Source organism: Canis aureus, chromosome 2 (genome assembly GCF_053574225.1).
Source record: "Canis aureus isolate CA01 chromosome 2, VMU_Caureus_v.1.0, whole genome shotgun sequence".
NCBI lineage: Eukaryota > Metazoa > Chordata > Mammalia > Carnivora > Canidae > Canis > Canis aureus.
Window position 1 is genome coordinate 89777015 of NC_135612.1, and position 26873 is coordinate 89803887.

At 41.5% G+C, this 26873-nt stretch overlaps 1 protein-coding gene across 5 annotated transcripts in view; it reads left to right on the plus strand.

Annotated features, from left to right (window-relative positions):
* Positions 1 to 26873, plus strand: part of KCNIP4 (potassium voltage-gated channel interacting protein 4) — a 1117936-nt gene that overhangs the window by 1082957 nt on the left and 8106 nt on the right. For all 5 annotated transcript variants that reach the window (XM_077881061.1, XM_077881097.1, XM_077881087.1 and 2 more), the window contains 2 exons: positions 2519 to 2588; positions 10000 to 10070. In XM_077881061.1, the coding sequence (XP_077737187.1) occupies positions 2519 to 2588; positions 10000 to 10070 (141 nt within the window). The remainder of the gene's footprint in view (positions 1 to 2518; positions 2589 to 9999; positions 10071 to 26873) is intronic.

Below are 26873 nucleotides of genomic sequence, written 5' to 3' on the forward strand. Positions count from 1 at the left end.
TATTTTCCTTTTGAGGTCAGAGCTGGTGACTATTCAGTTACAGCTTAGGATTCTCTAGAGAAACTGAACCAAGAGATGTGTCTATATACAAAAAGAGATTTATTTTAAATGATTGGCTTACATGACTGTGGAGGGTTAAGCCAGTTCGCAGAGACAGACAAGCTAAAGACTCATGAAAAAGTTGTCATTTGAGTCCAAAGACCACTGCCATAGAACCAAGAAAAACCAAAGTTGCAGATCAGGCCAGAAGGCAGTATGCTGAGGGATTCCCCTTTGCTCAGGGAAGATTAGCCTTTCTTCTACTTAGATCTTCAACCGATTAGATGAGGCCTGCCCAAATTATGGCAGACAATCAACTTGACTCAAATTTTGTTGGTTCAAATGTGACTTTCATCGAAGATTCCCTCATAGAAACATCCAGAACAACGGTTGACCAAATACTTGGGCATCGTGGCCCAGACAAGTTGACATATAAAATTAACTATAATAGTTTGCTTGCTTGCTTGCTTGCTTGCTTTTCTTCTCATTTGTTTTTGATTGCCTTTCCTTTGCTCCAATCCTCGTAGGTCCTTGGGGTCCTTATTTTTACAAGGGTCATCTAATCCCAACCCTTGTGGTGATCTGGAAAGTCTCAAGTGCACATTCCAGCTGCCCCACTGGCTAGAACGTGACCGCAGAACCTCCTGTTCTGCCTCAGTGAATGTAGACACCTCAGTCACAGGTCAATTATAATGATCAAGTGGGAGAAATATACACTGACAAGCTCTGTAAACACAAGTGCACACTGAAGCCATTATTTCAAATTGTGTTCATATATCAAAGGTCCTACCTTTCAAACCAATGAGTGAGAAAATAGAAAACTTCTCATGTAAGGCACATTACAGTTGCGAGTAACTGCCTCATTGGAATAAAGAAAGATCAAGGTAATAAATCCAGTTTATTCATGAGGGGGCAATGATTTTAAGGGTTAAGAGAAGGTTTAACACCCCGTCAGATGATTTTTTAAGCTCCCAGGAGCAGTGTCGAATTTAAAGTGCACAAATATTCTGTGTCTAAAGGCAAGGAAGTTTGCGCACCCCTGACGCTCCCTGGTGAATCCTGGGCAGAGCCAGGCAGCGTGGAGCATCGTGACAACTAAAGCCGGGAGCTCAGGTACGACGGGACTGTTAGTTCGTGAGGAGCCACCCAAAGACTGGACAGAGCTTGTCGCCTCCCCACATTCGACATACAATCCGCGTCGCACATGTGACTTGCTGTCAGATTACTGCCCAGTAGTCAGTCTCCCCTGCTCCAGGAGTCCCTACCCCTCAGACTCTAACCCAGAGTGGAGGAAGTTCAGCTCTCATCTTTGCCCAAGATTCTCTTACTTAGTCCCCTTTTTCACCACCAAGACAGACGTCTTCTAACATTTTAGATTTCAGTTCCTTTTGTAGACAATGTCCAATCCACTCTGGGACTCTGGGAGAAGCTACAGAAGATCATGGGGTTTGCTTTGCCTCTGTTCCATGTCAGAGGGATTTTTCAATACAATTTTGGTCTGATGCCCTATAGGAAACCTATCCACACCGTGGTTGGCCGCCCAATCCCTGTTCATCGGACTCCACATCCAAGCCCGGAACAGGTTGAGGAGTTGCATCAGACCTATATGGAGGAGCTAAGGAAATTATTTGAGGCACACAAAAGGAAGTACAGTATTCCCGAGCATGAAACTCTCATTTTTAAATAACCATACTCTTAGAAGACATATAAGAAGATGAGAGAACACCCCATTGCAGGATACATGTTTTAAATAAGGTGGACCCATTCTCCGGTCCCACCAGGTCCGGAGACATTAGTGGGGTTCCCAAAGTCAAGACGCATCAGTCTTAAAAAAAAAAAAATAACTCCACCCACGGAACAAAAATGGGAATTCTTTACATCCAGGCCTCTTTTCTTTTCAGACTCTCCTCTCCAGAAGTTAAAAAAATCTTGAGGTCCTATCGCACTCAAGGTCACGTGTTACAAACCATGCCATTATGTGCTCCTGAACAACATGTTAACAGGAATCGGTAACTGTTCCTGCTTGGGCCACTCCCAACGGGATCACACCACTTTCTCACTGAACTGAAGATACTGTGGGTCCAGCAAATTGCCAGAGGAACCTAGCCCCAAGATGCGGCCATACAAGCATCTTGCAATACCGTTGCTGTAAGAGGAACAATGGCATTTCCTCTCACTCCGTTGATAATAAACATAGGTGTTCTGAAAAGCAGCACGGTGTGTTTTCCAGTGTGTCAGGCCAGCTGTGATATTTATACTATGCAAAGATTTTTACATCCATAATTTTTGTTCCCATTCCGCAAGAACCGGCACGGAGTTTATTGTGTGATTTCATTCTCTTTGAAAAAAAAAAAAAATGGATGGAAGGTTAACTTTTGTTGGTGCAGCTTTGTGCAGCAGACAGTTCTGTCTCAAAGTGCGCAAAAAAATCAGTCTATGAACACTTTGCTCATATTGCTCCTCTCCCCACTTTCTTTAGGAGTGTCCCAGCGGTGTGGTTAATGAAGAAACCTTCAAAGAGATTTACTCGCAGTTCTTTCCGCAGGGAGGTAAGTGCAAGTGCGGACTTGTGGCCGTGCTCTCCGTTAGAATTATGCTTGCAATCTTGACTTTGGGTTTAATCTTTTATGGCATTTTTAATCGCTATGTAAAAAGAATTAATACACAGCATGCGAGTGCATATGATTTCCAACATACCGTAAAAGTGAGCTACTTACAAATCGTCAAATAGCCGGGATTTCTCCTTCAGGTGAATATAAGAGGCTGTATTACTCTGTGTCTCCTACTGTGGCTCTCAAACAGCACAGCCCCTTTGGACGATGATGGCTCCGTCCAGGATACGCCGCAAATCTCGTTAGCATGCACTGTGGGTATCATTTGATTCTCCCCATTCTCAAATTAGGAGAAATATAATTATCGTCAATTTTCAGATGCAAAATCTGGGCTTTAGAGAAGTGAAATGGTTTGCTCTGGGTCAGGCATCCGCTAAGTGGCAGATATGGCTTGGAACCTAGATTTTTCTGGAGCCTCACCCGGTGTTCTTTCCCTCTTTCTAGGACCCCTTGCTATCTATCACCCCCCTCCCACACCTGAGAAAGTTCATTCCACTCTAAACATTAATCTGATTGCAAAGGAAACAACAAAAGCCTAGTGATAACACATACCTGTTAGAGATGAGCGGGGAGATGTATTCGAACCTTGTAGGTTCTCTTTCAGCCGCTCAACGGGAAGCCCAGCCCAGTCTACCGTGTGCCCAGCTATGTGTCAGGTGCCGAACGTATAAGAGGAATAAGATGCGGTACCTGCCCAAAAGAATGTTCTAGTTTAGTGTCACAGATGGGCGATGTCGAAATAAAACGCTAAGTGTGGAGATGGGAGTCTAAATCCTAGCGTCACGAGACCACGGTGCAAGCACAACGGGGCCAGCGCGAGGACGGGGCGGACATAGAGAGGACGCTACCCAGGTGAACTCACCTGAGCTGAAGCAGCGGCCATCCACGAGCCATCGGATATGTGCCCGGCCCTGGCACGCATGACCCCTCGCCTCCCAGTGTCCTAGCCCCGGACCGTCCTTTTGTAATAAATGTGGAACCCAAGATGCAGAGAAGCTCGCTGTTTCCTTGTCATCAGCTTTGATTGCTTCCCACTTAAGGGCGCCCCATCATCTCACACCCAAGTAACCCCAGTGTTTCAAACAGGTCTCTGATTCCAACCCCCCCCCCAGGCTTCCCCAGTGAGGTTTCTTCTCAGCAGGAGCCAGAGTCACCCTGTTGGGTGTGGGCCGTGGGCCAGCTCTGGCCACTGCCCTCCCAGAACCTCCCATCCGGTCAGAGTCTAAGCCACAGCTGAAGAGTGGCCTGTACGCAGTGATCCCCGGTGGCCTGTTCCCTCTCTGTCTCGTCCTCCCTCCCCCCACTTGCCCCCTTTGCCTCACTGTGTTCCAGCCACATCCACCTCCTTGACATTCCTCAGGCCCACCAATCGGGCTGCTGCTTCAGGGCCTTTGAACCTGTTATTCCCTCCGCCTGGGATTTTTCTCTCCCAAGTATCCATCTCAACAGCCCACCACCCTCCCTTGTTTTCTGATGCCACTTTCAGGCAAGGCTTTCCCTGGCCACCCCCCATTACACCACAACCCCTTACACTCTCTCCCTGCCAGCCTTCTCTTTGTCTTCAGCACACGAGAGCACCCAGTAATACACACTTGGCCCGTTTTTGTTGTTATTCCTTGTCTCTTTCCCTCACTAGAACGTCTTCTCCCAGGGACCAAAGGCTTTTGTGTGTTGTTCCTTGCTGTTGGCACAGGTGGTGAAACAGTGACCAATGGATGCGTCGTCAGGCTCCATAGTACCATATTAAATGGGCGAAAGTGGGAGTGAATGAGTGACACGTACTTCGTGTGGTGGCTGGGGCGGTGCCATGGGATAAGATCTGCAAAAGGCATTCTGAAAGTACACAAAATTTAAATATTAGTTCCAGGCAAAAATTAGGTCCTCTTATGTTTTTCAGTCCATTTGGTTTTAGATGCCTCAGTGGGTTAAAGACAATACCGTCCATGAATTGTCAAAATAGGCACTTTTCATTTGAGATGATCTTTAAAAATAATTCAATCAAAAAGAATTATTCAAAAAGAATTAAATTCTTTAAAAATAATTAAATTAGAAGTCTGAGAAAACGCAAGGTGACTCGTTATTACATGAATTTGGATATCTCATGGGTGGCAATCCCCCCTCTCCATCCCATCCCATTACGAACAGCCCATGGACAGCTATTGGCCATAGGGCCTGATGCCCAGATTGCAATGGGTCCACTATCTGTATTAATAGAGAATTTGGAATATCATTTGATTAACTCATACATTTCTAAATTCTTAAAAAACAATAAACATGGCATTTTTGAAGAAAAATCATGTTCACATTATATCTAAGTGTCTGTCAGCATAAACAGTAAAATCAAAGCACCTAGCACAAATGGAAGTCTTTAAGTTATTTTTTTATTATCTCAAGTGGAAGTTATTGCATGCCACAAACTGAATACAGCTCCACATTAAAAATTTATCTTATTTGAAAAATAACGTTTTGGCATTAGAGAACATCTACTTAAGCACAATCCTTCGCAAAGGATTCTTGTTGCAAAATCCAAAGGGATTTGAGGGGAAAAAAAAATAACTTCTGCTTTCTTAAAAATTCTTTGATTATACATGTTAATTGAATGGATAAATCTAAAAGCACCAGGCATTACTGAAGGAAATGACATGTTTTAAAGAATAATGACTCGCAATTAAAAAAAAATAATATCACACATGCAAATTGTATCTTGCTGTACTGCTAGGAAAGAGGAAATGTCCTAAGGAGGATCGTGCTTTCCGATGAGAGGCAAATTCATGTCATGGCCATCCTCGTGCTTCTACGGAGCCATTTATTTAGACCTGAAAGCAACAGGTTTCTCATTATGAGCACTAACAATGATGGATCCATAAATCACCACGTCTCAGCATTTCCTCTAGGAAAATACTTTGTCTTATCTACAGAACCTCCCGTAATTTATATGGTGTCAGGCTCTTGGTTCTCTCTACTGCCTAGCCAGGTGGCCTACCAAGCACTACTCGCTTGGCGTTCTGGATGTCAGCACCACTGCCGTGAGCAGAAGCCTCTTGTTCGTGGGGGAGGAAGCATGCTCCTAGAAAACAAGCTGGGAGGACATGAACGGCTGGTTGGTGCTCTTTCTGGTGTTGTTACGGCGATACCCGTTCACCCCCACGTGCAGTGGGAGCTTCAGTGCAGAAACTCTTCGTTCACTGAGCGTTCTAAAAGCTTGTGACAATTGCAGTTGCCCGGCCTCCTCGCCCTCATGCTGAAGGGATTTGGCGCTTACTTTGCCCACACCAGGCACCTGCTAGCTCTGGAAGGAACAGATGAATGAGCTCCAGTCAGAAGGCTCTACATCAACAAACATTTACTGAGCCGTCACTGCGTGCAAGGCACGTGAGGCACTTGGATGGGGTCAAGGGCAGAAAGATTTTTTTTTTTTAATAACACCTCCCACTGGATATCCTAAGACAATATTTCTAAGGATTTTCATCAAACAGAAACTATTATTCTTGTATATGAACCTGCCTTACCATAGCAACAGGGCCTTGAATTGTATATTCTAATCCATTAATTCGGTACCCTGTGCTTAAATTCAAGGAGGAGCAGGGATTTGCGGTAGGAAGACAAAATCAATCAGATTGATTTCAGTCCACAGACCTAGAACATGATAATCAAGTGTATTTGTTCCGATTCTCTGAAATTTATGTGTATTGATGGCTTTTGCAATCAAGGGGCTTGGCATTATCGATGTGGTCTGGAAAAAATTGGGTTAAAGTCACCGGACTAGGTTGAGTCCTGGGTTTGTTGATAGACTATGTCACCACCTAGGCGTGTGACCCAAATGGTGTATTTCTGTGGGCATCAGGTTGTTCCAGTGTAAATTGTGGAGCAATATGCTTATAACATCTATAAAACGTGGAACAAAGGAGTCCTCAGTTTTCTTTCAAGTCTATGCGTCTTTTCTAGGAGTTGGTGTTGGAATGTCTTGATTTCATTACCCACTCCCTCGTTAACCACTCGGTAATCTTTGCTCAGTTGCTCAGTCACCCAAGGTTCCTGCAACTGTTTTACACTTCAGTAGATGTCGATAAACAACTAAATGGTGTCCAGCAGCCCTTCCTATCCTAAGCATCCATAACTGTTGTCCCCCAACTATAAAACTTCCACATTTCATTTTCTACTTCACAAGTAAGATTGTAAGAAACTGAGGCAATCTCAGCCTATCAAGCTTGGGAACTGTTTTTGCTCTGTGTGAGGAAACGTGGTCAAAGAAGAGAGAGATGAGAGATCAATATTATACCTATTGACCTCCAAACTGTACTGAAATCTAGAATTCAGGATACCAGTTATTCACTGTCTTAGAAAATATTTATTATCTAAAGAGAAAAACAGATGAAACCTGACCGTAGATGACGTGGTGGGCAGTTTCCCCCCTTTTTCCTGTATCTCACTCTGTGCCTGGCCAGCTACTCCCTCTCACCCAGTCAAAGCTCGGAACATCACTCCCCTTCTTTCAAAATGTTCAGTCTCCAGATGCCTGTCAGGAAAAATCCAAACTGCAGCAGAAGCCACAATGCCCCTCATGACATAATTCTGCTAGTCTTTATAGAGCAGGACGTGGCATCAAATTAGAACCCCAGTCACCTAGACACACGATAGAGATTTCATTAAAAAAAAAAAAAAAACAGGAATTTTTTCGGGTGGAAATGTATTCTATCAGTAAAAAATAGACTCACATTTCTTTAAGGCGGTTGTCTGTTGACCAATAATTATAACAGATCATATTTATTGAACATTTAATATGTGCTGTTAGGACTGTTCTAAGCACTTTGCATATTAGTATCTCATTTAATCTTTCTAGGATGACCCTACGAAATACATACTGGTGCTGATATTTTGTAAATGGTGAGACTCAGTCCCAGAGAGGTCAAACAACTTTCCCAAAGCCATGCAGTCAGTATTCGGTAGAGCCGAAATTCAAACCCAGGCAGTCCGACTTCACTACATGAGTAACAACTGCTGTCCTCACAGAGAATCTGGGCTGGAAAACTGGTTTAACTTCCAGGGGAATTGCCAAAGCACATTTATTGGAACAAAGAGTCCTCTATACCACATCAGGGCAAACCTTGAGAGTGTTTGTCAAGCTTTAAAGCTAGAGCGACCCCATTTAAGAAGAAGGCTAATTATCGTATGTTCGTGTTAGCTTTTTTTTTCTGATTTAAAAAGAAAATTGCCACCATTGTTTGTTCTGAGCCATTATTCATGTTGTGTCCTGCTTGCTAAGGTAAAGGCATTTACCCTAAATAGGATACCAAGAGACCTGCTTAATGAAGCTCATTAGAAAACATGCAAAATCTGTTTTTTTCTCCCTCGAAAGTAAGTTTAACATACCATCTGTCAACTCCTATCACCACAGGGCACTAAATAGTTCAAGAAGTCTGTGTAAAAGTACTGGTGAGAGCAAGACAACTTTGTGAATAAAAACAGGCTGCCAATTCTTAATGACTCTATAATGGAACTTCCTAACAATGGCCCTAAATTATATTTATTATAACCAAATTATATTGATTATAACCAAATCCCCGGTGATAACCCATATTCAAAAGGATTTCTTTCTGCAACTCATCAATACCCTGTGGACGTTCACTCTAGGTACAAGAATGGGACATATTATTTAGGTTCAAATGTGGTCCCTGTTTAGTTCATAGAAAACAGTGTTAGTAATTCATACGTGTAAACATAAGTGGTTTCATATATTGTATTTAAAGGTAAAGCAAAGTGTCACCGTCGTTTTTGAGAAACTGAGTATTCAGTCTACCTTGTGAAATATCTGGCCTTCACTAGCATTTACCACCGGGGTGAAGCATTCAGGAAAAACCACCCACGAGAGGACCATGGGTGCCTGCGAGCTGGGAGAGAAGTTTCTATGACCCCCGACCTCCCTTGTTCGGGAAGGGAGATCCTCTCCTCCTGCTACCATGACTTAGTTTCTTGACAGCCTTTACAAAAGCAATTTATAAAGTAAAAGGTGAATAGAAGCTTTGTTCGATCCCAGTAAAAATAAAGGTTAAAAGTCATAAAATAGAAATAGATGAGATTTTAAACAGAAGATAAAAGGCCGGAACCAATGAGCTAAAAGGTTACAATTTTTTCTTTCTAATATAAAAAAAGGTTAAGGTAAAAAGCTAAAACCATGAGATGAAACATTTGAAAGAATCAAGTAAATCTGATCACGGTCAAGCACGGAAGCGCTGAAAAATGAAAGCTGCACTAGGAAAAGAAAACAGTAAGATATATTTATATATATACATTAAAAAGCAGAAAGCTCAGAGATTAAGGGAGACAATGGAGGAAACTGGAAGAGGGAAAACGGGGAAACCCACCCGGGAGAAGCGAGCTAAGCGGAAGCGTTGGCTTTCAGAGCAGTGGGGCCTACGGGGTGGCCCTGGGAGGTGCTGGGCACCAGCCGGTCCCCAGCTGCCCACCGTGACCCAGAGCCCGGGCCCAAGCCAAGGCTCAGGGGCCCTCAGAACCCCCCACACACACCCTGGCCACAGAAACCTCCCAGGCACTCCGGTCCCCGCTCATTGGGCCACGTCCCTAGCCATGGGCCACTTGGTTTTCGGGTCAGAAAGACTCAGTCACGTCCTACTTTCCTACTTTAGTCCTTTTTTTTTTTTTAGTCCTTATTGACTACTTGACTTTGGGCAAGTTTCTTAACCTCTCTGAGTCCCTATTTTTATCTGAGTTGTAAAAGTGATGAACAAATTCATAATAACAACACTAAAACACTAAATACATCAATTCATGTAAGTCTCCCTATTAGTATTATTTTTCATTAATTAGTTTGAGAAAGAGAGAGCGAGCAGGAAGGGGCAGAGGGGGAGGGAGACAGAGAGAACCTCAAGCAGACTCCCCGCCTTGCCTGGAGCACGCGGGGGTGCTCGACCCCGTGTCCCTGAGACCACCAGCCTGCAGATCGCAAGAGTTGGATGCCCAGGTGACTGAGGCTCCTAGGTGCCCCTTGCTCTTAGTATTTTTATTATCTTACTTGTAGAGAGAGCCGCTGCCAAGCGCTAAACAATTTCCAGATGTGTCCCGCTGCATCCTCACTCCCCCCCACCCCAGAACCATTGCTCCTCTGGGTGCCACGAACACCCCCCAGGCCTCTCGGGCCACAGCCTCGCAGAGACCAGCTATCATCAGCGGCCTCAGGAAAAAAACACAAGTAGGGGAGCTGGAAAAAAAAAAAAAAAGTAGGGGAGCTGGGGTAAATTGTCCTAAACAGGAGGAGGCCCGGGCGAGCTGCGCCAGTCCTGATAGGGGGTTGACATGCGGCCTTACTGATACTCCCTTTTCAACATTTCAGACTCTACAACATACGCGCATTTTCTGTTCAATGCCTTTGATACGGACCACAATGGAGCTGTGAGTTTCGAGGTGAGTCTTAGACTTTTTTTAATGTGTGATTTGACTTTAGATGCGCTGGAAGAGATTTATAGTCTATTTACAGGGAAAATCTGCATTTGGTGGTTTAATGACTTTTTTTTTTTTTTTGCCTTTTGAGACTTACGCTCTGTATTATTGTTGTTGTTGCTATGATTGTAGAACACTGAGCATGAGATCTACCCTTTTAACAAAACCTTAAGTGTATATTATAATAACAACGCAGCGTTGGAGCAGCACATCTTTAGAGCTTATCCATCTTGCTCAACTGAAACTCCATGGCCATTAGTCACTGCCCACTTCCCTCGGCCCCAGCCCCTGGGCACCACCGTTCCAAATACTCCTTGATTCTAGGAGTTTGACTATTTTTTTTTTTTTTTGAGTTTGACTATTTTAGGTATTTCATGTCAATAGAATCTCTCAGTATTTACCTCTCTGTGGTGGCTCAGGGTGTCCTCGGGTTCATCCGTGTTGCTGCATATGGCAGATTATTTTCTTTTTTAAGGATAAACAGAGGTTCCATTGAATGAATAAACCACATTTTCTTTAGCCAGTCATTCATCTATGGGCATTTATGCTGTTTCCACATCTTAGCTGTTGTGAACAGGACTGCAATGACTATAGGAGTCTAATATCTCTTCGAGATCTTGATTTTTAATACTTTCTGATAAATATCCAGAAGTGGAATTACTGGATCACGTGGTATTTTTGTGATCTTTTTTTTGTAATTTTTTGAGGAACCTCCATACTGTTTTCCAGATAGTGGCTTGCACAGGTATGCTTTCCCACCAATGGTGTGCAAGCGTTCCAATTTACTTACATCCTCAACCCTTCATACCTTTCATATGTAATAGCTATCCTGATGGGTGTGAGGTGACATCTTACTGTGGTTTTTATTTTATTTCCCTGATAATTGGTGATGCTGAGCATTTTTCTATATACCTGGTGGCCATTTGTGTATATTCAGAATGTATGTTCAAGTCCTCGGCCCATTTTTTAATTAGGTTGTTCGATGTTTACTATTGAGATGAAGGAATTTCTTATATATTTTGGAGATAACCCTTTATCAGATAAATGGCTCCCAAATATTTCCCCACCCTTCTACAGGTTGCTTTTTCACTCCATTGGTTGTTTCCTTTGCTGTTCAGAAGCTTTATAGCTTGATGTCATTACACGTGTTCACTTACTTTTTATTGCCTGTGCTTTTGAGGCACATTCATGAAATCATTGCCAACACCAATATCATGAAGTCTTTCCCCTGCGTTTACTTCTATGAGTTTTATGGTTTCAGGTCTTATGCTTAAGTCTTTAATCCATTTTGAATTGATAATTGTGTATGGGGCAAGGTGAGGATGGAATTTCATTCTTTTGGGTGTGGGTATCCAACCATTTGTTGAAGAGACTATCCTTCCCTTTCCCCATTGTATATTCTTGACACCCTTATCAAAGATCAGTTGACCATATAGACGCAAATATGCTTCTGAGCTTCCTATTTTGTGCATTTGCTCTATATGTCTGTCTCTATGCCAGTACCACACTGTTTTGATGTTATAACTTTATGATATACTGTGAAATCAGGAATTGTGACATCTCTAGCCCTGTTCTTTCTCAAGTATTGATTTGGATATTTGTGGTTTTTTGTGGTTTCATAGGAATTTTTTTTTCTATTTCTGTAAAAAAATACCACTTGGGATTTTAATAGAGTTGCACTGAATCTGCAGATAATTTGGAGTAGTATGACTATTTTAACAATATTAAGCCTTCCAACTCCTGGAACTTTCTATTTGTTTGTGTCTTCTTTAAGTTTTCAATGTTTCACAGTTTTTAATATACAAGTTTTTCACCTCCTTAGTATGTCCTAAGTTTTTTTTTTTAATTCTATTCTTTTTGGTGCTATTGTTAATAGGATTGTTTTCCTAATTTTCTTCTTAGTTCATTGATGGTGAATAACTTTTGTATGTGAGTTTGAATCTTGTAACTTTAATGAATTTGTCTATTAGTTGTAGCAGTTTTTTGGTGTGATTGTTAGGATTTTCTATATATAATACCACATTCTCTGATTTCTTTTTCTGGCCTAATTTCTCTAGCTAGGACTTTCAGTACTCTGTTGAATAGAAGTGACAATATTGGGCATCCCCTCTTGCCTTGCTCCTGATCTCCAGGGGAAGCTTTCAGTTTTTCATCATTGACCATATTGTTAGTGCTGGGCTAGTCATATATGGTCTTCATTATGTGGAGATACTTTCCTTCTATTCTTAGTTTGTTGAGAGTTTTTATCATGAAAGAATGTTCAACTTTGTCAAATGCTTTTTCTGCATCTATTGAGATGATGCTCATGAGATTTTTCCTCTTTATTCTGTTAATGTGGTATATCATATTAACTGATTTTTTTAAAGATTTTATTTATTTATTCATGAGAGACAGAGACACACAGGGAGAGAGATAGAGAGAGAGGCAGAGACACAGGCAGAGGGAGAAGCAGGCTCCATGCAGGGAGCCCGAACGTGGGACTCGATCCCGGGACTCCAGGATCACACCCTGGGCCGAAGGCAGCGCTAAACCACTGAGCCACCCAGGCTGCCCCCATTAACTGATTTTTATATGCTGAACCATCTTTCCATCCAAGGGATAAAGATTACTTGGTCATGTTGTATGATCCTTTTAGTGGGCTGTTAGAATTTGCTGGAATTTTCTGAGGATTTTGCACATATACCTATCAAGAATATTAGCATACAGTTTTCTTTTCTTGTGATATCTTCATCCGGTTTGGGTTCCAGGGTACTACTGACCTCATAAATGAGTTTGGAAATATTCCTTTCCCATAAATTGTTTGGAAGAGTTTGAAAAAGATTGGTATTAGTTATTTAAATGTTTGGCAGAATTTAACAGTGAAGCCACCGGGTCCTGGGCTTTTTTTGTTGAGAGATTTTTGATTACTGATTCAATCTCCTCATTATAGGTCTGTTTACACTGTCTATTGCTTTATGATTCAGTCTTGGCAAATTGCATGTTTCTGGGAATTTATATATATATTTTTCTAGTGCATTGGTGTAGAATTGTGCATATAGTCTCATATGATTCTTTTCATTTCCGTGGCATCAGTTGCGATGTTTCTCCTTTCATTTCTGATGTCTTATTAATTTGACTCTTTTCTCTTTTTCTTTTTTTCTTAGTCTAGCTAAGAATTTGTCAATTCTATTTGTGGTTTCAAAACACCACCATTCAGAAGCACAGGTGACAACTTGGAGTTGCAATTGGCATCTGATTTGGGGCAGGGCAGTCTTGTAGGACTTAGTAACCTTAACCTGTAGGATCTACTTGTCTCTCCAGGTAGAAAAGGTCAGAATTGGCCTGGTGTCAGAGAATTGCTTGGTCGTATAGGGGTATTTACACTCACACACACACTACATTGGAATTGGATGCAGAACTGTTAATACATATAATGGAAACAAGGTAATTGGGGGTGGTACCCTTTTTGGGAGTAGGATAAGGTGCATCTTACATGTGAGAAGAAATTCAGCGATTGTCATAATAAAGGGGATGGAATGGGATCAGTAAGAAAAGGTACTGATAGGGCTGTCTGAAGGAAGCCTGCCCATGGATTGATGAACTAGGTGTGAAGGACAAGCATGAGCCAATTAAGAGAATAAGGGCTCAGGGTGAGAAGCAGGGGGGTGTGATGCAGAGGCAGAGGCCTGGGAATGAAAAGAAAGCATTTGTACATCACCTAGAAGTTAGAATACACAGAAAAGAGCCAACAAGGAAGGTTGGATGAGAAGACAGAGGCCAGCTCCTGCCCTGTCTGAGGCAGGATGTTAAGGAGGCTGGATTCTTTTGTGAGCGGTAAGGAGTCCTTGAGGAATTTTCAGGAGGTTAGTCACTGGATCAGGGCTCTGTTCCTAGAAACAAGAAGTTCATTGAGCAGCTCGGTATTCCAAGAATCCTGACAGAAGCTGATGTAACCCCAAATGACAAGGCACTGGTGATGAGAAAGAGGCCACAAGCATACAAGATATTAAAATTCAATTGATAGATTTCTATTTCAACAAACTTTGTCATGGTTAGAGGGGGAAAGTTCAAATGGGCATTGCCAGTGACCTGGGAGCAGGGGCTCTGAAGAGTCTGGATGGAAGAAGAAAGTACCTCCTTCCCAGCTATTAGTCAGTCAGTGGCCCCAGGAGCAGGGTTCCCAGGACAGCAAAGTATCTCCTCACATGTACTGGGTTCTCCTGCAGACTGAGTGCACCTACAATACAGACCCTGGGCCAGGAAGTTCAGTTTGTCTCTTATAACTTAACCAAGAAATATCTCTGTGAAGAGAAGGGTGGAAGCCAGCAGTGGCTGTAGCAGGCCCAGTAGACTGTGGAACCTGCAGGGGTGGAGGCAAGGGCGGTGGGGTCAGTCTCGGATGTGGCAGTAGCAATGGGGGACGTGTGCGAGTGTCACAGGTAACATCTGTAACATTCCTTCCATTGGCGGCGGCTTATGATCACCTCGTCGTAATCTCGTGTTAGCGTTTGCTGCACTTCACCAAGATTCATTCCAGCACAGCCTTAGCTTAGCAATAATATCGAAGTCAATGATTCCAGTTCACCTAAAGAAATCTTTCATAGCTAGTTTGCAAGAAAATGAGTAAGGTAAAAAAATACTAATGATTTCATTACTTGAAATTACTTACGTATCAGAAATGTACCATCAATTACCTTATAGCACATTGTACCCAATTTCAACGTGTAAATTTAGTCTGGTGTTAATGATATGGGACCATTCCTAACACTGCTGTTACAATATTTATGTAAAATGCTGGTAATTGTGATGAACGTTGATTATAATTTGGGAAATTAGTTGTTATGACTATATATTATAAGCGTGTTGGTAATATGTCTTTTGCTTTAAAAGCAAACTAATGGCTGAATTAATAAATGTTAAATCAAATTCAACACTAGGCTATTGCGATTAGTTTTCAAAATCGATTAGCTACCTGGAAAGACTCTAGAAAATAGAAATGATTAGGCACTGAACATATTTTGAGTAGCAGTAGCATCCTGAGAGGTATAGCAGAGACCGTTCAGATTCTATAATATAGAGAAGGGAAGTTTTCTACTTAATTTGCTTAAATCCAAAAGGACAGGGTGAATTAGACGACGGAATGCGGTGGCACCTGCGTCTGACTACAACTGGGCCTAATTCCCTCCTTGACATTCAGGGATTGTGAGACCTCAGGCTGAGAATCTAAACCGTCTGGGCCTTAGTGTTCATCTCTGTAAAATATCAGTGAGCAAAGCTACTTGATAGAGGACTGTAAGAATGAAAAAGTACTGATGTCACTAAAGGGCTTGGCTCAGTGTCTGGCACCAAATACATGCTTGATATTTATCAGCAGTTATTACACGGGAAATTTTTCTAACAAAGCCAATTAATAATGACATCGATCATCTTATTACACAATAATCTATCACTGAACAGATTCATTCAAAGCCTAGGTGATCGCCCTGTCCAAGATGCTATGAAAGATAATTCTGCATCTAATCATGTAGCAAGCACTTACTGTGTGCCAGTCACTAACACTGTGTTTAAAAACAGCATTAACAATAATGTTAGCTCTACGCTGTAATAATAACTGACTCATTTAGAGCTCATCTATACTCATGAGTCAGGCAATTGTGCTGAGAGCATTATATTTACCAACTTAGTTCATCTTCGTAGGTCCTATAATTATCTTTTTAGCAAATGAAGAAAGGAAATCACGGAGAGGTTAAGCCATGTTCCCAAGGTCACACCACTAGAAAGTAGGAGAGCCAGGATTCAAACTCAAGCAGCAGAATGTGTCTCTTAGCAACCGTGCCATCCTGCCTAGGAGGTGTATACAGATCCCCAGCCCCTCATTGGAAATCCTCAGAGCCAGCTGAGTTCTGTCATTCACAACAACCTTGCAGATGTAGACAGGTAATGCCCTGCGCACACTATTCCATATTATTTAATGTCTCTGGTAGGGTCTGCAGCAAGCTATGATCAAATGTGTAATATCTGTTCATGAAACAGGATAAATGACAAGCATAGCGGGGACTGCTACTGATGACCAATGTCCACGTGCTCTGCTTGGTGATCACATGAGTAGGCCATAATCCCAGCCTCCCCTGCACTAGAGGGAAGCCATGACTGAGAGTTTGCTGCTGAGATGTGAGTGGAAGTGACCACGTCTCCTTCCTCTCTTGCTGTCTGTGGGGACTATGTGGTCACATATTTCAGGTGGCCCTGCAACAAAGTGGAAAGAACCCGGATCCCTGAATGAGTGCATGGAACAGACTGCTCTCCCCATTTCACTGTGTGTGAGTGACAAGTAAGCTCATATGGTGCTAAGCCACGAAGATTTGGAAGTATTGGTATAGCTGTTAGTGTCCTCTGATTACTATGATATAGACAGATTGGGTGATAGATAGATGATGATAGATCATACATAGATTTATAGATGATAGATAGATAGATAATTAGAAATAGATTGGAAATAGTTTTATGTCCATTCACTTCCAAGTTTTGGCACCAAATGAGTTTGGCACTAAAATTTACAAACCAGGATTGAACCCCAGCTCTGCCTAAGTCTCTAAAATATATGTTTTTAGCCAGAAATAATCAAACTTCTCCATAAAGGGCCAAAGAGTAAATATTTTGGCTTTGCAGGCCACATGGTCTCTATCATATCTACTCAACTCTGCTGTTGTAGCACAAATGCAGCTACACACAAATCCTACATAAATGGGCATCGCTGTGTTCTAATCAGAAATGTACAAAACATTTGTTTACAAAACAGGTGATGAGCCATATTTGATCCCCAGGCCGTAGTTTTCCAAATCCCATTCTTAACCATTGCAGTAGACTGCCTCCTCCTGAGGGCCTGGGCCACAATGTTTGCTAGATGACATCTAAGATGTCATTCTATGATCTCATTACTGAAAATTATCACCAACTTTCACAATTTTCTCTCATTCCAACCCATCCACAAAAATCACTGATTACTGATACAATTATTGGCTAAATGATCAACTCTGAACCTTTACCACCATTTCAATAATTACCGCCCACCAAATATTATCACCATCAGGGCACTGCATACCTCTGAGCAGGTCCCAAATGGCAAGTTTATTTGAATTACTGAGGCTGACTTAAAATATTTTCTTTGGAGCAATTCTGGAAATTGGTGACTGATGATTTGACATCAGAACTACAGTTCAAAGCTTCAAGAAAACAGTATTCACTGACAATCCAATTCACACTGAATAAAAAGTGAATGGCATTGCCTGGAGACATTATAAACCTAAAAAGTAATCTCTTTGTCATTCACAGTGATGAGAAAAAAATGTTTTTCTCCCAAATATCATTTATGGTTATGGGAAAACTTCCTTTCTAAGATGAGTCATTTTGTCAAACCAAATAGCTATTTTCAGGGCACCTGGGTGGCTTGGTTGTTGAACACCCAACTTGATTTCGGCTCAAGTCACAATCTCAAGGTCCTGAGATGTTGGAGGGCTTAGGACAGAGTCCGCTTGTCCTCTTCCTCTCCCCACCCGCACCACTTGCATGCTTTCTCTCTCAAATAAATAAAAGAAAAAAAAATAAAGTAGCTGTTTTCCTCTGAGATGTCAGGCATCAGTGTGAATTATTTAAGCAATATTGTCACTAGGTATAACATTCTGACTTTATCAGATTTATTAATCATTAGGGTTTATCCTTGTATCTCTCAACACATACACACCCAACCTGTAAATACAATTGTCCTTCTCATCTAGTGCCCATTCCAGGGAACCAGTGAAAGGCAGGTTCAGAAGTCTTCTCATTTCATGTATTTATTTAACAAGTATTTATTGAGCATGACTGTGTGCCGAACACTCTTCTGGTTGCTGGCTGGGGACACAGCAGTGAACAAAAGACACAAATCTTTGTCCTTGTGGGGCTTACTTTCTCCCATTTTCATAGAATCCAACTGTTCCCACCATTGGGTCTTTTGCCCTGGGCCCCATCCATACCTTTTTGTGGATTCCCAGGGAATGCGACTGGGCCACACGTGTCCTGGGTTTTGCTGGTCATCCATCATTCCTGCCGCTCCTTCCCTGGAGTCTTGCCTAGTCTTGCCATGGGGGTACCCAGCTCCTCCTGCATTTGCTTCCCACTTCCTGCACGCCCCAAGGGCATGCCCTTTAAACCCCTCGTAGCACATGCTACATGCTACATGTGGGATAACAGCAGATTATTACAAGACACACTGGAAAAGCATACAGTAAATATCTTTATCTGACAGATGGAAGGTCAGACTTCTTTTTTAAAATTCATTTTTTAAATAAACTTAAAAAAAATTTTTAGACCAGGTTTACATTTATAGAAAAGTCACAGAAATGGTACAGAAAGTTCTCATGTACATCACATCCAGTTTTCCTATTATTAATATCATACATTAAAATGGAATACTTGCTACAAGTAATATTGATGCGTTATTCACTGAAGTTCATGCTTTCTTCAGATTATCTTGGCTTTTACCTGAGGTCCTTTAGTCGTTGTTGTCGTTCCACCATCCTAGGCAGGGAGGGCACCCTATTAAATTTAGCCCCCGTGTATCCTTAGGCTCCTCTTGATGTGACAGTTCCTCAGATACTCCTTGTTTTTGATGACCTTGGCAGTTTTGAGGAGTACGTGTCAGGTGTTTTGTAGAGTGTCAGATGTGCTGATGTCTTCCCTCATACAGGGATGTACGTTCTGGGGAGAAAGTCCAAAGACATAAAGTGCCATACTTTATCGCAGAAAAGCAAGAGCACATTTTATCATGAACTATGACTGTTGACTTTTACCTTGGTCACCTGGTTGAAGGAGGGATTGTCCTTCTTCTACTGTCAGGTTACGTTTTTTCCTTTGTTCTAAACCATAGTCTTTGGAAGAAAGTTACTATGCACAGCCCACTCTTTAGGATGGGGGGGCCACGCTCCACCTCCTCGAGGATAGAATAGCTACATCATTTACTTGGAAGTCCGCCTGGGATATAGGTCTCTTCTCTTTCATTTGTGATTTTTTTTAATTTTTTTGAAATTTTTTTATTGGAGTTCAATTGGCCAACATATAGCATAACACCCAGTGCTCATCCCGTCAAGTGCCCCCTCAGTGCCCGTCACCCAGTCACCCCCACCCCCACCCCCCTCCCTTTCCACCACCCCTTGTTCGTTTCCCAGAGTTAGGAGTCTCTCATGTTCTGTCTCCCTCTCTGATATTTCCCACTCATTTTCTCTCGTTTCCCCTTTATTCCCTTTCACTATTTTTTATATTCCCCAAATGAATGAGACCATATAATGATTGTCCTTCTCTGATTGACTTATTTCATTCAGCATAATCCCCTCCAGGTCCCTCCACGTCGAAGCAAATGGTGGGCATTTGTCGTTTCTAATGGCTGAAAGGACATAGGAATCAAAAGGAAAAGCTCCCGGTTGCCAAGCTGGAACAACCTGAGCAGCAAAATAAATAGGGTTGTGTTAGATTACAGCTCAAAATACAAAACAAATATCCACTCGTCCATGCTGATATAAATGACTTGTTGAATAAATTCACAAATGAATTGGGGATCCTACTCTTCCGCCATCTTGCCCCGATTCATTTGTGAATTCGTTCAACAAGTCATTTATATCAGCATGGACGAGTGGATATTTATTTTGTATTTTGAGCTGTAATCCAACACAACCCTATTTATTTTGCTGCTCAGGTTGTTCCAGCTTGGCAACCGGGAGCTTTTCCTTTTGATTCCTATGTCCTTTCAACATACCCCATCCCTGTGGTTGTTTCTTCTCTTTTGTTGTGTTTCTTTCATCACACCCTTATTTTCTGGCACTGCGAGATGCTCCAGGCTCCTCTTACGACTTCCCGGCCCCAGTCCTGAATTAATCTCCAACTTTAACACTCTAACCTCTATGGAAGCCCCAGGAATCTCATCAAAGGATAAAGCAGATGTGGTCTGTATACACAATGGGATACTACTCAGCCATCAGAAAGTGAAATCTTCCATTTGCGACGATGTGGATGGAACTAGGGGATATTATACTAAGTGAAATAAGTCCACCAGAGAAGGATAGTTGTCGTACACTCTCACTCATATGTGGAATCTAAGAAACAAAACAGAAGATCATAGGGGAAGGAGGGAAAGATAAAACAAAACGGAATCAGGGAGACAAACCATAAGAGACTTAATCATTGGAAACAAACTAAGGGTCACTGGAGGGGTGGGGGTAACTGGGTGACGGGCATGAAGGAGGGCACGTGATGTGATGAGCACTGGGTGTTAATATAAGACTGATGGATCACGGGCCTCTACCTCTGAAACTAATAATACACTATATATTAATTGAATCTAAATAAAATTTTAAAAAATAAAAGAACACATACTTGTCAGTCAGACACAGGGTTCAAATCTAGCCCTGACGCCTAGGACAGGTTCCTTTGTGCTTGACTTTCTTCAGCGTAAAACGGAAATGATGACAGATACCTCACAAAATTGTTGTAGGATTGATGGGTTTGAGAGTCTTGAAAATTGCACAGCAAAAAAAAGAAAAAAAAGGAAGATTGCACAGCACATAGAAAACGCTCAGTTAATGTTAGTGACTCTGACATCTGGTCAGTCTCAGAGAATTGATCTCAGTCTGGGTGTTCCTGGATATGTAACTCTTGGGCTTCTTAGCTGATCTTCTTAGAGCTTTCAAAGTCGCACATATGTTTGCATACTGAAACGCGCTTTTTTTTTTTTTTTAAGAAACTAAGGTTATTTTCTAATTCATTTATGAAGTAATTTTACAGCAAGAACTATGAATTCCTGGCATTCCTAATGTTCTACAAATGTTATTAGGAAGTAGTTGAGCGGCAATCGCTTTGAGTCACTACTTCGCATCACCCCACAAATTATGTCATATGGTAGCAAGGAAAGACATAGGCCTATGTTTACATCATACTGTTGTGTATAACCACAGCCCATCGCTTCAGTTCCAGTCAAAATGAGGCCCGGGCGTTGAGTCAGAGGTCTCCATCTGACTGTCAGCCACCTGCTCATGGCCTTGGCTCACTTTTTTTCTCTGAGCATCTCACTATCATATAAAGACAGAAATACCTACTCCCTATGGTTGCACGAGGCCAGCATGAAATAACACACAGGAGCTGCCTAACACAGGGCCCCACACACATCCATAAGCTGTAGTCATTATTACTATGAAATCTCAGTTCTCCCAGGACCCAGGACTTCTACTCCTTTCGTAAGGAAGTAAGTCAAAATGATGGCAAATACTTAGAGAAGAATTTTCACACTGCATCATTTATAATAAAGACAAATTTTAATTTACATAGCCAACAGTAGGAAGTGTGATTAAGTAAATCACAATATATCCGTATGACAAAGTAGTGTTTCAAACTCCAGATTGCAATCATTAGTAGGTGGTAAAATTAATTTAGAGATTAATGACAAGAATGTTTAAAAAATTAATAGAAATGGAAGTAATCACTCTCTGGTGTATACTCGTGTGTGTGTGGGTGGGGGGTGTATGTATGTGTTCTAGATTATTATGGTTCGGTGTCCAAAATGTTCAAAAACTACTGTGATAGTATCATTAAACCATATGAAATGACTATTCTTGACAAATATGATAAAAAAAAAAAGACATCAGCAATCTGGGGTGCCTGGTGGCTCATTGGTTGAGCATCTGACTCTTGATCTCAGCTCAGGTTTTGAATCTCAGGGTCCTGAGTTCAAGCCCCATGCTGGGCTCCAAGCTGGGTGTGGAGTCTATTAAAAAAAAAATCAGCAATTTCATAGGGTTCAACCTCATATGTAATTATTTAAATGATGTCACAATGGATTTTCAGTGACGTAGGAAAATGCTTGTTATTCTAAGTGAAATATACATCATTATATATATAAAACATAAATTTTTTAAAAAAACCTTTACTATAAAGGTCTATAAGGTTCTAAAGCATGCATAAAAATAGTAATATTCGTTTTGCTTAAGTGATAGGATTATGTATGGTTGCAATTTTCTTCAGTACAGTTTTCTGTAATTTTTACATGAATCAAGCATTATATTTATGTACACATTTGTCATGTATTTATATTTATTTTTATTTAAAAATTTACTAGTGTTTAATGGCCTCCAGTGAAATTGAACCAAAGAATTTTCTTGTAACTTAACATATGTCATCACCATTTCAGACACTAAATTACCTAAATAGACAAAACTGTATATCAAACAAGGCAAGTATATTATCCCTTCTGCATAATAAAAGCCAGGCCACAAATCTTAGAAAATCTGCTTATTACTTTTTAGATATATTGATACCTGGTGTGAACTTCAGGTAGTACCTGAAATTATGTCTTTCAAATATTTTAAAAAGTGGCTGCACTACTGTGGAAGTTTAACTCCACTCAAGGGAGGTCATACCAGAGAAAATAAACAACCTTTAAAAATTTCATGAAAATATATAAGCGAGCATTAAGCAACATGCCAAACACGTGGATGATTTTCCATACTGAATCTATCAGTGACTAGCTAGTTAACACTTTTATTAGTTTTTAGTTTTTAGTTTTTTGGTTTTTTATTTTATTTATTATTATTATTATTATTATTATTATTATTATTATTAGTTAACACTTTTAAACACTTCATGGTGTTTTCCCGATGATAAACGGGACTTTCTGTTGCAAATACCCCCAAAAGCATGAGGATAAGCCGCAGAGCTCTTTGAATGGCAGGTAGGGAGGCAGATGCTGGTGTGCAACCTCATTGGTTCCTCTGATGAAATCCCAAAGGGGCTCCTGCACGCAGAGCGCAAGGAGACACGGAAGGCAGAGGCAGGCCACTCGGAGCGCTAGGCAGTGGGGGTAATAAGGGAACTTACCTCTGCGGCTTGTCTGGGGCAACTGCAAGACCAGTAATCTCGTTCTGCCCACCAGCATCTTACGCGTCTTTATGGAGGCCTTAATGGGACTCAGTCACATATACAGTCCAGATGGTCTCAGCAAGACCTGACTTTCTCAAGGCTGCATCCTTGCAGTGGTTCCTTGTCCAGAAATGGTGGGCAGACCGTACGTTTCCAAGGACAGGGGACAAGAGGCTTGGGCTGGCTGCCTGGGCCAGCTCGTGGGTCAACCGGTGGTCATGTCCTCCTGATGACCTCCTCTGACACAGGAAGACTAATGTCCTGTCATAGCAGCCAGAACTAAGGCACTAAGCGAAAATTTGATAGATTCCTAAAAGCTCACACTGAACAAGGCCGGGATATTATGAAGCCGACTCTATGCCTTCTTCTTTCTTTTCCTTTGATCATAAGAAAATGGAAACCAGAATTCAGTACCGATCATTTTTGTGCATTAGGGAACAGATGCAACCTTCTTTTACAGATAAAAGGTAATTATGCAAAGTACTCTGAGAGTTGTTTTTGGGGGGCTTTTTTGTGAGTTTTTTTTTTTTTTTTTTTTAAGCCCTATGACTCTTGCTCAATAGATTTCAGTTACCATTCAGAAAAGCCTGGAACAAAAACCCCATAAGACACAATGAGTTTCTCATTTTCCTTTTCCACAAGTAAGGAATCATTTCTCTTCTGAAATAACTTTATTGATATCATCCAGCAAGATGGTATATTACAAGGTAGAGGAGTGCTCGAGGTCCACAGCCATTTTTTAGTGTAACCAGTTTTGGGATACATAGTACTGAAGAGGAAGATGTAAATCAGGTGTCAGTTTGTAAATCAGGATATTTTTGTTTACGTAATAGAAAAATCACAGTTATGAAAACAATATGATGGCTTTACTGGCTCACAGAAACAAGAAGTCCAGAGATAAGGATGGGTACAACTAAGGATGGGCTCTCCTGTGGTCACAAAAACATGCCAGCAGCTCCTTGACTCCAAGCTTGATTGTTCATGTCAAGCAGACGTGGACTGGGTTCGGTTGCAGGCCAACCACAGATCCAAATGTCTTGACCAAAGGGATAATGTGTGCCTCTGGACTCTGCCCAGGCCACAGCTGCATCACTAGGGCCAGAGGTGGAGAGCACTTCTGCAGAACGGATGAAACACCAAACGGAAATTAGTAGAGACTTAGTAGGAAGGCAACCCATAAAGTCCACACATGACTTTAAAAGAGCTTTCATTGTTGCTCTAGTCTGGTGATAGGGCCAATGCCACTGAAGACTTCTGGAGGCCAGTGGTTCTCAGTGTGATTCATGGACCCACAGTATCAGCATTCTCTTGGAATCTGTTAAAAATATATATTTTTGCAACCCAACCTAGACCTAATGAATCGGGAATCCTGAGGGTGGGGCCCAGGAATATGTGTTCTAGCAACCCCTCCAGGTGATTGCACGGCAAGCTAAATTCTGGAAACGGTGCTCTAAGCATGTCTTCAAAGACCTTGTATTGGGGCACCTGGGTGGCCCAGTGGTTGAGCATCTGCCTTAGGCTCAGGTCGTGATCCCGGGGTCCTGGGATCGAGTCCCACATCAGGCTCCCCGCAGAGAGCCTGCTTCTCCCTCTGCCCGTGTCCCTGACTCTCTCTCTGTGTCTCATGAATAAATAAAATCTTTAAAAAAATAAAAATAAAAAGATCTTATGTCCAGCACCCTTTTGCAACTAAGGGCACATAACTATTACTTTGTGATTTGAAGCAACTGGTAAGGTTCATTGATAACCATCAACCTCATCTGGCTTTTTAAAACTGTCCAGCAATCTCTCTCTGACAAACCTACCCTCCCATACTCAGCAGTGACTATTTTGTACCTTCTAAAAAGCCAAAGTTTATAGTTTTCCAGTTGTACACTGCACATTAACTCTTGATTATAGTGTGTTACAGATGTTAGGTTTACATATATCAGAACAACCTCCCAGGAGATAGCACGAAGTATTTTGAGGGATGGTGACCTTGTAATTTGCACAAGTCACCTGATTATCTCGTATCGTGGCTGCCTCCTTTCCTTAAACCTTCAGTTCTTGCCCTTTCCACTACATCCTTTACTCCCAAGCAGATGACACCCATTGAAGCTGTCAGGGACCTTGCTCACGTTCCCGCTCTTATCAGCTACAGGCATCCACGGTATGTTCTCCTTTTGTGTTAACTGAGGGAATGTACCTCCTCCCTGCAGAGCTTGGACCTTCTACCTGCACGTGGAACTCTCCCACCTTCTCAGAAGGATCAGTCCATCCCCTACATTTCCTCCTTCTCTCTCACACGCACACATTAGTAATCTTCATAGTTTGTTCCCTGCAGTAATCAAAGTGCTCACCTTCAAAGGTCTCTCCTATGAACCCATATTCCTCTACAGGGGTAGCTGTCTCTCTATCATTGTGGCCAGCCAAGAGTCATGTGTTTTCTACACCAGCTCCCTCATGTTTCCTTCTTATACTCCACAGAAAGTTCTCCCATCAGTCATTGGTGATCCAATGAACACTTTCCATTCCCCAGCAGCATCTCGTATCATGACAAACCATCCTTTTCTGGGAAAATGCACTCTTTACTTGACCTCTCATACTTCTTTAGCAACTTATTTTCAAGACCCCTTGCCAGCTTCTCTTTGCCTATCAAGTGCTGGAACTTTTTGTGGCCTTCTCTTGAGTTCCCTTTTTCTCTCACTTTACATCTTACTCTGAATAAAGTTGGGAAGTAGGGTATGGTTATCCGGTTGTCACAGCACCATTTGTTTAAAACACTACTCCTTCCCCATTGCATGGTCTTGGCACCCTTGTTGAAAGTCAGTGGTCACAGATGTTTATTTCCAGATTCTCAACGTTATTGCACTGGTCTAAATGTCTATTCTTACACTAGTGCTGCACTGTACTGATTTGTAGTGAGCCGTGAAGTTGGCGTATGGCCTCTCTAACTTTGTTTTTCTTTTTTCATATTGTTTTTAGCTATTTGGGGTCCTTTTCAATTCCATATGAATTTGAAGATCAGCTTTTTTTATTTCTGCGAGAAAGTCAATGGTTATTCTTGATAAATTTTTTTAATAAAATGAGAATTGTACGCTTCCTTAGCATGATTAAAGTCAGTGTCATGTTTAGAGTGGAAACACTCAAAATAGTCTTATTAAATTCAGTAACAAAATAAGGATGGCTATTATTACTGTTATTATGTAGTACTGTCTTGGATATATTATTTTTCACTACAGTTCGCAAAAAGAAAGTCATTAAAAATGTAAAAATTAGAAGAGGTAAAATTAACTCCATTTGCAGTGAATATGATTGCATCTATGAAAAACCCAGAAGAATCAATTGGAAAATTATCATATACAACAGAAACAAGTCAGTTGGCAGCATACACACTTATTATACAGAAATCAATAGTTTTCATATATGCAAACAAAACTAATTTAGAATATGTGGTAGAAGAAAATACCTCATTTATAACAGCAACAGAAGGATTAAAATACCCAGAAATAAATATGACTAAGAAACATGAAAGAACAATTGGGAAAAAAATAAAATAAAATAAAATCTAAAACATACCAGAGTTTGGTATGCTGAATAATGGCCCACCAAAAGTGTCTACAACCTAATTTCTGGAATTTGTGAGTACGTTACCTTCCGTGGCAGAGGGAGCTTTGCAGGTGTTATTAAGGATCTTGAGACAGGGAGACCATCGTGGATTAGGTATGTGGGTCTAATGTAATCAGGTCCTTGTAAGAGGGAACAGGAAGTTGAGGATAAGAAAGGAAAGATATGACAAAGGGAGCAGAGACCGGAGTGATGTGCTCCGAAGATGGGGAAGGGGCCACAAGCCAAGCAATCCAGGTGGCC